The sequence below is a fragment of the Thermobia domestica genome, chromosome 13 (assembly GCF_964235325.1).
Source record: "Thermobia domestica chromosome 13, izTheDome1.hap1.1, whole genome shotgun sequence".
Classification (NCBI taxonomy): domain Eukaryota; kingdom Metazoa; phylum Arthropoda; class Insecta; order Zygentoma; family Lepismatidae; genus Thermobia; species Thermobia domestica.
In genome coordinates, this window is record NC_137466.1 from 180498031 (window position 1) to 180510809 (window position 12779).

Sequence of the window (12779 nt, forward strand, 5' to 3'; positions counted from 1 at the left end):
TTTCGAAATAAAACATTTTGAGGAAAGTTACATTTTCAATTCTTCGTAACTTGGTTCCCACTAATTCGAAATATTTTATATCATTGTCATTTGGCACCAAGATGCTTCCGATGTGCGTTGGTACGCTCTTCTCACTTGCGTTAGACATACCGAAGATACCTTGCGATCGAGGTTTAAGTCGCGGTCGCTACCACGATAATGGCACAAACACATGGATTCAAATGGGTAAGCGCATGCCGGAGAGAGATGTACGCTACATCGCGACCTAGAGGTCGATCGTGATTATGAAGTGGTCCCGATTATAAACAACCGAGTTTCTTTTTACATCGATGTTAAGCGGAATCATCGCTGTGGCTTGTGTGCTCATTAGTTCTCCCTGAAGCGCTGCACGGAATAAAGTCTTCATTTGTTCAGAATTTCGTCTGCAGAGGATTATGTCTATGCTCGGGAGGTTTTACTGCACTTTAAATTTGACTATGAAAGACATATTAGTAGAACTAATGAGGAATGTTCCAAAAATATGGGATAAGAGACACAAACATCATAGTAGGCACGTTTTAAATGACGAATGGAAGAAAATAGCAATTCAAATGGGAATGTCAGATAAGTTATTCATATTTATTTGAGAATTATATTGTAGCTTATTATTATATAAGGCAGTGGCAGTTAGAGGGAGAGGGCTTTCGGGCTGAAGTCCCTAAATTCCGGAATTTCTAAAGAAAAAAGGAGCTAGTGTTAATCATATCTATACTTAAAAACTTCACGCCCCCCCCCCAATTCCGAGATTAATAAAAAAGAATATCTTCTAAATTCGTTACTGAAATAAGGTAAAGAAATACCTGTAAAGACAGGCACGTATTCATAGAGAGGCAACGTCGAATAATGGAGTTCCAGTGACGAAACTTCATTTGATGAAGTGAATACCCCCTCCACCTCGAAACCTGAAGACACAGGCCTACCTGTTTTTTTTTTATTGTACTGGGAAATGATTTCCCGCCTGAATGCTGAAAGAGGGTATTTCTTCACAGAAACATGAAAAAAAGATTTATTGATAGAGATGACAAGAGATAAGACTCAAATATTTTTGCGAAGCATGAGACGAGACTTTGGCATTTCTCATGTATCGTCTCGAGTCCATCCCTATTTATAAACTATTTGGTTATTTAATTTCAAAATGTGGTTTCACGGGGTGTTTTATGCACCTACGGAATAATTTCAAATGCGTCACAGTCTCACAGTAATGTTTCTCCTCGAACTGAGAACTTACAGCGAGGATGCAACCTCTTCGCTATGTGCGCTCTTCATCCATCGCGACCTAGACACCGAGGTAGCGATCGCGACTTAAACCTCGAACTCGATCGCGAGGTATTTTCGGTATGTCTTTACCCTTATTACTTTTGTAGAGACCTTCAAAATGTGGGTATTTACATATGTTTGTAACACTATAGCGTCCTTAGTTTGTAACATTGAATACTAAATATGGTTGAACATGTGGAGTTGAAATATGTAATAACCTAACGTTGTACCACTTAAAAAATGTATCTTAATGTTGGATTCGCAACACTGATAACCATATGATATTGCAGAGTATGTTGAACATTCTCCCCTGTCAATGATTGTATGTTACAAAATTTCATCGATTTTTGTTGACTAGTTTGAAAATTATGAGAACGTTTCAAAATTAATGCTTTACCCTGTATATTACTGACCTATGTTTTATATTTACATACATACATATGTGCATATTATAACAAAATACTTTGGATTGAGTAATAATTACCTGTACCTTGGGCAGAAAGTGCTCATACATGTGCACTATACTTAGTAGAATGTTAATTTCATATTAACAAAAGAAGAATGTTTTTAAGATATGTAAAATATTATTATGGGATAGTTGTTGCTATGTACATGTTTATGGATACCTAGTCAGCAAGTTTGTGTGCTTGACAGTTTTAAGGAAAAGATATTATAAAGTATATCAACTAATAAACCATTTTTAACACAGTTCACCGACTTTATGATTCTAATAGTAAAGGTGAGAATAATCGTATATAATTATTGAGGATAATTTTTACACGCAAAGAAATACTACCACTCGAAATTTGTATATCTTACTAAGCCGAACTAGGTTAACGACTACTCTTAGTAAGTCGTTGTAATATCAGTCACATCGTTTGTACGAAATTACTTGACCCATCCATTGTAACATCTCTTTTATTTTCTTTTATGAAAAATATAATGATTTTTAGGCTTGAGTTAGAAGTTATGCGATTAACTTAAGTAGCCTTCTTTCTGAGTAATAAGTGTTGAATGTTCTAAAATATATGATACAACCAGTGGCATATTTACGATTTTGTTTCGGGAGGGGCTTTGCTAACCTTTGGGGGGGGCTTTGCCTAAAAATGTGAAAATTCTGCAAGATATTTCATATACTTTACTATAGTAAATAAGGTTTCGGGGGGGTTAAACCCGGAAGCCCCCTAAATACGCCACTGGATACAACATAATGTTCACATATCAATAGAGAGGCCCTAATCTATTTTTGTTTACTACCAAAGTGAAGCAATACTATTTTATGATCAGAGATTACAAGAATGCGCATTCCACCATCTTGGATTACTGAAATTAATTTAACTCTTATTTAAATACTGGTACGACTTATCATGCAAAAGACCAATATGGCCTGTATTGAATGAGCTTTATATTTTTGTCACTTGATTTCAGTTATTAAACCAATATTTTGAAAAGAAATTGTTTTAATTATCTGGATTAAATTTCTTCATTTTTACATACTTATTCATTTACTAAGACATTTTACTAAGATCAAAACAATGTATACTGTTAATTACAACAAAAGTATGATTTCAAATTGATGTTTTTAATTTTTCTTTTAGAAACTAACTAAATTACATTAATTTTCCTTCTACCGAGATTCACCTAATGTACGGATTTTATGAATTAACCTGATGGGTATTCAGATTGAATATTAAGTACGAATTCTGACAAGAGGTACTGAAGTAACGCTAATAGAAAATGGAATTGGAAACACATCATGTTTCTAAATAATACAGATGATAAGCGAAAGTAAACGATGAAGATAGAGTTGGAGCAATGAGAGACTTAGAGCAAATGGGTCAACCTATACAAAGTACACAAATCCAATTATATACCATTAGCGTCGCATAACCTGGCTCCACTGCACTAGGAATAAACACGCTACAACTGGGCCACCGTGAAGTATCTTTATCCTTTAAAAGTAAACTTAAAATTTAAATCATTAAAATCTTAATATTAGAAGTACTTGAAGAGTTGGAAGAATACTGTTTTGTTAATGTTTTAAAACTGTAATGTTCTTTCCTGCACTTTATTTTCAATAAATCACGGAGACAAACTATTATCGTCAGAATAATGCTCTCGCACTTTCCCTGGGCCTCGTATCTGACTGTGCCAAATGTTATAAAATAAGCCAACGTAATATACACCCTGTTTCAAAAAGAATATACGTATTTCGAATGCATATATTTATTAAACTTTAAGACGTACGAATATGAAATTTTACACACATATTTATGAACCTCTCAAGTTCAAATTACAGTTCCAAGTTCAAAGTACAGATGTTCAATATGTCCTCCATCAGCGATACGAACAATATCACATCGATACTCAAATTCCTCCCATACTCGGGCAAGCATGTGCTGCGTCACTGATGTTATGGCAGTATGGATCCGGTTCTTCAACTCTTCCAGGTTCTGTGGGAATGGTGGTACATAAACGTTGTCTTTAACGAGACCCCACAGGAAGAAGTCACAGGGTGCTAAATCCGGTGACTGTGGAGGCCAGCTGAGACATGCTAAGTCGCCAGCTCCTTGACGACCAATCCAACGAATCGGTAGAGTTTCATTCAGATATTCAATCACTTGGCGACTCCAATGAGGGGGTGCCCCGTCTTGTTGAAAAATGAAGTTGTCTTAGTGCAGCCTCGGAAACAACCAGTTTTGTAACATAGCGAGATACTGCTGACTGTTAACCGTGTTTCCATTAAAGAAGAATGGGCCGTAAACAGATGATCGGGATATCGCACAAAACACATTGACTTTGGGCGAATCTCGTACATGTTCAATGACTGCATGTGGGTTCTGTAGGCCCCAAAATCGAACATTTTGTTTATTTACCTGACCACTAACACGGAAAGTCGCTTCATCACTGAACACGATGCGTTGTGCAAAAGTGTTATCATTGTCAATAGCATCCAGAATCTCGTTACAAAATGCCACACGTTTGCGTTTGTCATCAGGACGCGGAGTTGTAACAGCTGTAACTTGTACGGCTTCATAACCAACCGACGTCTCAAAACACGCCAAATTGTTGTTGTCGGCACTTGTAACTCCTGACTGGCACGATGAGTTGATTTTGAAGGACTACGTTGGAAAGCAGTTTGAATTCGTGCAACATTTTTTTCAGGAACACGAGGGCGGCCAGGACTCTTTCCTTTACATACACATCCTGTATCTACAAAACTGTCGACACCATTTGCGAATGTTCCACCCATTCGGAGGATCAATTTGGTACCTCAACCTGAAACGTCTTTGCACTGTAATCACGAAATTGCACTTTGCAAACTCGAGAACAAAATGATTTCTGCTGCGTAGTAGTCATTTTAAACATATGACGGTTATCAAGCAAAAACAGAAGACAACTGACATCTAGCGGCTATTAATTTAAACTAGACTATGTATTCGTTTCTCCAATAGCCGAGTCGAGGCGCAGCGATCGATAGTTTGGACAAAATAATTCTTCGTTATACGTATATTCTTTTTGAAACAGGGAGTATATTTTTAAGAATTATGGTGGAGAACCTGAGAAAAAGTTGTGGAGGATAGACGATTGAGGAACGCAAAATTTGTGTTACTGGCATCATATTGCAAATTTACAAAATCAATACCTGGTACACTATAGTGTAATACAGTACAAATTTTATCTCAAACTGAAACGCAATTTTTCAATTTACGTTGACGCAAAGAAATATGTAACGGAGTCACAGATAAGTGAGGGCATGGTGGTACAGTGGTAGAGCGCTTACCTCTGATGGTGGGGTTCCCGGTTCGATTGCCATGCAAAATAAGTTCGTAGTGGACAACATCGTGTCCGTGGGTTTTCTCGGGGTACTCCCGATTCCTCCCACTTTCTCATTCCACCAATTCTCCTATCATTATTCACTTACCCTATCATTCTCCCTTATCATAAAGGACATAACCGTGGGACGTTAAACTGAAAGATTTCATTTCATTTCATTTCCTTCTTGATAAAGGATGACAGTGATTCTCCATTTTACTTACCAGGCTGGCTATTTCTAATCACACAGTTTAGTAGGCATTCATTGCTGTAAGTCTCTCCGTTAGATGCACATACTGGTTGAAATGGTGCTGGGTAAGGGCAGTCACATTGTCCAATGAATTCCTGAGCTAAGGTTGCAGATGCCAATAACATCAAACATATCAGTAGCTTCAACGAATGTTTCATCATTCTGTAAAAGAACAATTAGCAAATTAAATAACTGACTTATACTTAAATAAGTAATGTGTATGTAAGATTATTTCAGCAAGTGATCTTTTATAGAAATTACTGGAAAATTTCTGAATTTTCCCAAACGAATATCTATATTTATCAAAAGAAGAAATAAATGCTCTTCTTTTGATCAATGACTCATTTCCCAAACTTACAAGTTTAAAAGCATTCTTTATAACTTGTCAAATATTACGAAACAGAAACTAATAATAAAGTTATTTGAAAATACACGTGAAGTTACTTGTAATTTGTTACTACAGTTGTAATTTTGTGATACATACAACTGTAAAAATATTTTAAGTTTCTTGGCCATTGTAGAATGCAAACCTTGTACACAGGCTCCTATTAAGGTTAGTGTAAAGGGACAAGTTTTGCCGATAGATGTCACTACAATCTTCGCATCTCTCCCGTGTAATTTTTACCTTTCACGAAAATTTACAATTTCTTTTACAAATTTCAACGTAGAGACTTCAAATTTTTAGAGAAGGAATTTCATAACCTATTAAAGGGAACAATCCGTGCCGATTTTTTATTTAGAAATTTCTTCATTGTTGAAACAGTTCCATTGTTAAAGGTTCGGATATCCGTTTCAACAATCAAGCCATTTCAACAGTGAAGAAAATTCTAAATAAAAGATCGGCACGGATTGTTCCCTTTAATAGGTTATGAAGTCCCTTCTCTAAAAATTTGAAGTCTCTACGTTGAAATTTGTAAAAGAAATTGTAAATTTTCGTGAAAGGTAAAAAATACATGGAAGAGATACAGAGATTGTACTGCCATCTATCGACAAAACTTGTCCCTTTAAACCAACCTTAAGGTGAACTATTTAGACAATTCTTACCAGACCTTTTAAAAATAAATAAATAAATAAAACAAAATAAAAAATAAAAGCTTTGATATTGGTAAGAAATACATAATACCAATTAGGTTTGTGGTGTAAATCAAGTGCAATAAAATTATGGAAGGGAAAGCTACGTATAAAACGTATTAATAAAATGCTGTTAATACGATTAGTTTCTTGTAAAAGAGGGGGCACGGTGGCTCAGTGATAGAGCGTGGTAGAGCGTTTATCTCTGGTCCATGGGTCCCTGGTTCGATTTCCGGCCAAGTAAGTTCATGGTGAACAACATTGTGTCCGTGGATTTTCTCGAGGTACTCTCGTTTCTCCTCCACTTTCTCATTCCACCAATTCTTCCATCATCATTCCTTAGCCTAAAGTGGATAATCCTGGGACGTTAAAATGAAATATTTCATTTCGTTTTCTTGTAAAAGATAATAAAGCAAACTTGAAAAACTTAAACTATTAAGCTGGTCTCATAAAACAATTTAAGAAAACTTCAAGGAGACCTTGAAGCAGTGGCGGCGGTTGGACGTTAGAAGTGGGGAGGGGCAAGACATGATCTGAACAATTGTATATCAATGTTAGATTTCCTGATTGTTTCTAACACTGTTTCATGAAAGATTGTATAACTAATAGGAATCTAATAGGATACTATCTTTTTTCACTTAAAATGACGTATATCGTATTTCTATTTTATTAAGTAAATTCATAAGAGCAGTACAGGTAGGTACTAGCCCTTTATACTCTTAAACAACGAAAGTGTAAAAAGAGATTTGAGTTCTTGCTCATGAACATCTTAAAATTCTGTCTGAAAAATTGTGTGATCAGATTATTTAATAAATTTGCAAAATAAATAAATAGAAGGGATAATATTAATCATAATAGTAATGAATAATGACGCTTGTTTTGCACAAGTTATATTGAAACTGGGAATTAATGAACAATTTATACTTTTAATTCCACACATGCCATTAAATGAATGTTTTTAGTCTTAGAAAATGAAATACAGTAAGTACTGCAAGCATATGCTATGACATTTAAAGAAATATGCAATTGCAATATTAATTGCTTTGTATTGCAATTAAAACGCAATTCCTGTAGCTTTCTTAACTCTATGGGAAGACAAATAACCAATACGTACTCACGCAACGGCAAATATCATATGGCACCATTTTTTCTATGAAACAGTAATACATACAAAACCATTACCAGGGTGTCCACATTCTGGAAAATAAGTGAAAGTCAGAGAAAGGTCAGGGAAGTAAAAATGTATCAGGTGAAGTCAGGATAATGGCAGATTGGTCAGGGAAAGTCAGGAGAAAATCGGTTTAGGTGCATTGTTCAATTATTGAATTTATGAAATAGGGTTGATTCTTTACTGTTACTGGATGCAAAATGTGATGTTCTCAATGGTGATATTGAGGGAGTCAGTGTTCTCTGATATAGTCGTTGAAACTAATTTTCTGGGAAAAACACATCTAACTACATCCTGGTATATTTACTCAAAAGGGTAGACGCTGTTCTAGAAGAATTGCATGGTGCCAAGAGAAGATCTGGACAAATGCCTGAGAACGCGAAGAAATAGTATCTCCAGCTCACAGTGAAAGCTCAGACTGAAGATTTTAAGGAACACTCGAATGAATTCATAGCCAATGATAGAGATGGTATTGGACGTGATGAGTTTTTTACTTAGTCTTAGGAAATGGGAAGAACTTTGTTGACTTATGATCAGTTATGAAATGTTTTATCTTCTTTCACGGAAACGCAGTTTTTGAAAGTGGTTTCACAATAAATAAAATTCTCATTGTTGACAACTTACAAGAAGAATCTCTGGTGGCTCAACGGATCATATATGATTCTGTAATCAGAATAGGTGTATCAGCAGGATTAATTATTACAAGAAGTATGATAAATTCAGTGAGAAGTTCAATGAGACAATAGGTGTATTTGGAAGAGAAAAGAAAAAAATAATCCTGGAGACGAGAAGAGGAGAGAGAAACGGGAGATTCAGCAACAACTAAAGGAGCTGGAGGAAGAAAAGAAAATTAACCTGCGAAGACAAGGACATTCAGATCAATGAGAAGAAAACTATGCGAGAAAATATGAAAACAAATTTCTAAATTTGTTGCATTTAACAACTGCACCAGCAAAAGTATGTGTTACATAATGTGTTTTCTTTTTTTAAAATAATCAGTAAAATCATGTATGAACTGTTTATTGCTATAGGCAATATTATAATGCTGTGTAATTGGTATTATAATGTGTAAGCATATAATGGGTAATTTTTTCATATCTTAAGTATTCTGTATGCTGCACACTTTCGTTTGTAACCTTACATTTTGTGTAATATGTAGGCCTAATCAATATCGGCCTAATGCACATGTTTGTAAATTTACATTTCTTTGGAAAGAAAATTGGAAAAAAAGAAAGAAACAGAAGCGGAAGAGAACAAGGCCAACTATGGGGAGTGTGGAGGCTGGGTTTCTTTTTTCTTCTATATTTTTAAGTTATTCAGGGGTCAGGGAAATCTGCAACTTTTGTCATGGAAAGTCAGGGAAAAGTCAGAGATCTTTTCTCCAAATTGTATGGACACCCTGTTTACATTTCCAAATGAAATTATATAAATTAGGGCACTTCAAAAAAGTGGGGGGCAACTGCCCCCTCTTGCTCCCCCTAATCGCCGCCCATGCCTTGAAGGTTACTTTACTTCTAAATTTGTAGATTATAATGGTCAGATATAAGATAGATATGGTACAATAAATTTTTGAAAATCATGATTTGAGACAATAGTACAACTTTCTCGTAAGTCCAAATTATCTTCTTAGCAACTTTGGTAAGAGTATACACTATACAGGAAATTCTCAAACGTTAATCAATATCATTAACAGATTATACAGTGTTTTCAAAGCGGAAGGAACTTCGACGTTTTTATCTGACATTACTTCAAATGATTATTTTAGAACGGTTCGTTTATCAAATTAATTGTTGAGCCCATTAAAATACATCAAATGTATCTTTTATGTACTTATCTTTAATAAATAAAATGGAGAAGTGTACATATACTGTTTACACAAATTTCTAATATGTCTGCTTAACCCACTCAATAAATCTATTTATTTTCGGTTGTCCTGACAACGACATTCCAAAATCCTATTATTTAAAAACATTTGAATATCTTTTTATAGACATTTTATCCAACTTATTTCTTTTTCTTTCTCTTTTTCTAATAGTAGAATCAGCCTAGTACATATTTAAAATACCTTACGGCCCAAAATTACAAGTTAATAATTGTTACAAGTAAAAATATACAACATACCGTTGTAATATATCCCGACCAGAAATGTCTGCATTGTAGTGAAACAAATGCTATATGAAAGTGTTACCAACTTTTAGTGATGTACCAGAAAATAGGCTGTACAATCTCTGACTTACAGATGCTAATAGTATTAATATAGACAAGGACGAACTTAAATAGTATGTGTGGAGGAGTGCTGGATTTGGAAAATCTGAGAAGGTGATATGCTTCAGGGGTAAAAGTGAGGGGGAATGCGGGAGGACGCTCCCCCACTTGCAAAGAATATCTATGGCGTCCCTCCAGTTCCTAAAAAAAAAATATAATGGGCAAAGATAGGCAAGAGGGGCGGTGAGACGTCATGCGTCCTCTTACCTTTTCAGATCTACTTTTACCCCTGGCTTCATTACAATTCAGAGTAAGCACATCTCCTTGTTTTCACAGGACGTTAAAAAAGGAATCAGAAGTAGTGGTATCAGCAGCGCATATCTATTTTCAACATTGTGGGGGACGGGTAAGACCGTTCCCGCAATTATTTAAGCCATGTTCAAAATATTTATGAAGTTGAAAAACAATGGTGTGGAGGATCAGGGGAGCAGAGTTGTCTTCAGCGTTGGGAAGCGGCAGATTTGAGGCTTATTCTGGGGAAGGAGATATCAATTTCATCTCAGTTTGCTTTGTAGCAATCGGACACAATTCATCACATTTCTCCCCAAAAAACACATTTCGGCACGGATTATTGGGGGGACAGTCCATCCAGTTCCAAAATTGGAGAAGGCATGCCCCCCTCATACCCCCGGGATTTGGGCCAGTGAGTAGTATGCTAATCATAACCCTCCTAAAGGGAAGCATACCCACGCATACTTCCACTTCAATCACTGGTGTGGGGATGCAACTCACTCAAAATGTATTCGACAAATTCTGGTTTCTGGACAATGAAACGTTAGAAAATGGAATGCAAACGAACACTGCGCTTTTACGTTTAATCAGAATCAATTTGATATTGATCAAGAATAATATATCGTTTCGTTATCGTTATAAATATACAGATGTGTTAAATTTATTGTCAATTCATCAAGTACATATATATGTTATGAAATGTTCTTTTTGTTAATATACACTGTGAAACAGTTAATTAAGCAAATCCATATGTTTGTTGGGATTTAAAGGATCATCTCAAAAATTAATTATGTATTGAAACAGAGGATCATAATACAAACTATATTCGATACTTAAACATGAATAAGAAATTTTTGTTTTCATTCGTCAAATATATCAACATCAAGTCGTTTTGCTGCACCAGAGACGGAAATACAATACTAAAATTAATTAAGTTTATTATGTCATGTTGGCACCGTCTGTCACTGTCAGACGAAGGTTCAGTATTTGTACTTAGCAATGCTGAGTTAACATTGTTAATATTTAAGCAGCCAAATATCTTAGAAGGAAAATCTGAAGACGTAAGTAGAAATAGACAAATCTTTTTTCTCAATTTTCAGGACACTCATGAAGAGGTAGCATATTAGTATTAGCCGTGTTGAAGAAGCATTTTTTTTTTTTTTTTCAAAAATAAATGTCGAACAGATTTAAAATTCGATGCTTTTGCAGGCCTATTGGAATTGGAACATACTCAGTGCAGTGATCAGTACGTGAGTGAAGTATTATTATCAAGAGTAATGCGTAAAGTTAAAAATATGAAAAATTATAAACGTACTACGACTGGCAAATAGCCTTTGTCGCTTTGTTCTTACAGCCCCAACGTAAATCGCATCTAATGGATATCCATGTGTTTTCTCGGGATACTCCTGTTTTCTCCCACATTCTTATATCACCAATCTTTCATCATCATCATCATCATTATCATCATTCACTTACCTTAATCACTTCTTTACCCTTAGCCTAAGAGCATAAACGTGGAATGAAAGAGGATTCAACAAATTAAAAGTGACATACGTACGACACGAACGAATAATCGACTGGATCTCCTTATGACGCTGTGTACCGAGAAGAATATTGTAGATAGTCTTTGTTGTAGATAGTCAGATTGTTCACAGTTGTTAAAATAAACGTATAATTTACTTCATTTTATTTGCATGTTCGCTACAATATATTGTATACATATATATTTAAGTGTAAGAACAAATATTATATATTTGTTAAGTGTAAAATATAAAATTTCGTACGGTAAGTAAATCCTTGTTTGGATCATAATGTTTATTCAACTAAGAACATTTCTTTATCTACAATTGTATCATGTGAAATTCATTTTTTATGACAAAAAAGTAGTTATTGTTATCATTAACTTAAAGAATATACTAGCTACGAGTTAAAAAATGAACACAATTTCCCAGAAAGAAATACCTTATTATTATTAAAGTTTTATTGTAATTTTAGCAATTTTCATTTTCATTCGCAGCATTCAAGTATGAGAGAGACAGAATAACGTTCTGTACACGTTTCATATCTTGGCAATAAATGAATAATAATCTTCAGTAAGAGGATATTTTACAAATCAAAAGTTTATAGTAAATTGAAAACAGAGTTGTAATTGCAGCGATTTTTTTTATATACTGAATCCTGATGTATGTATTAATATTTTACATTAGCAATGTCTCAGAAATGAATTACAAATCGCAAGAATAACCACGTCCAACTTAGTTTGCAACAAATTTCAAATTTCCAACGCTCTTTCCTAAGATCTTTTTTTAAAAGTCCTTCAAATGTGAATTATATTATGTAAAGGGATTAAATTTTCGTAAAGGTCTGCATATTAGTATACTAACAATCATTTGTTCTCACACGTGTCAGTGCATTCTTTTTGGGGGGTAGGAGGAACTTATTGTATCAAGAATTATCATATAAAGAATTAGTCAAAAATGAAAAATAAATACATTGGTATTAGGAAAAGTGTATTGCACTTGTATAAATCTATATAATAAAAATTTGAAAACTCATTCTGTAATATAAAATTATGAATTATTGATGGTACAAGTTATAAGATTGTTGTAACTGCAGGCAAGCGGAAAATACTCCAGAAAGTCTGAACTGGGGATCGAACCCGGGGTCTTTCTATTATACAAG

General features: G+C 34.7%; 1 protein-coding gene across 4 annotated transcripts in view; it reads right to left on the minus strand.

Annotated features, from left to right (window-relative positions):
• LOC145667445 (thrombin inhibitor rhodniin-like) overlaps positions 1 to 12779 on the minus strand; it is a 32496-nt gene that overhangs the window by 1630 nt on the left and 18087 nt on the right. For 2 of the 4 annotated variants that reach the window (XM_081734926.1, XM_081734925.1), the window contains exon 2: positions 5337 to 5524. In XM_081734926.1, the coding sequence (XP_081591052.1) occupies positions 5337 to 5523 (187 nt within the window). In that variant the 5' untranslated portion in view covers position 5524. Of the gene's footprint in view, positions 1 to 5336; positions 5525 to 11651; positions 11793 to 12779 lie in introns of those variants that run through there. The other 2 variants (XM_081734927.1, XM_081734928.1) reach the window with 2 other exon arrangements.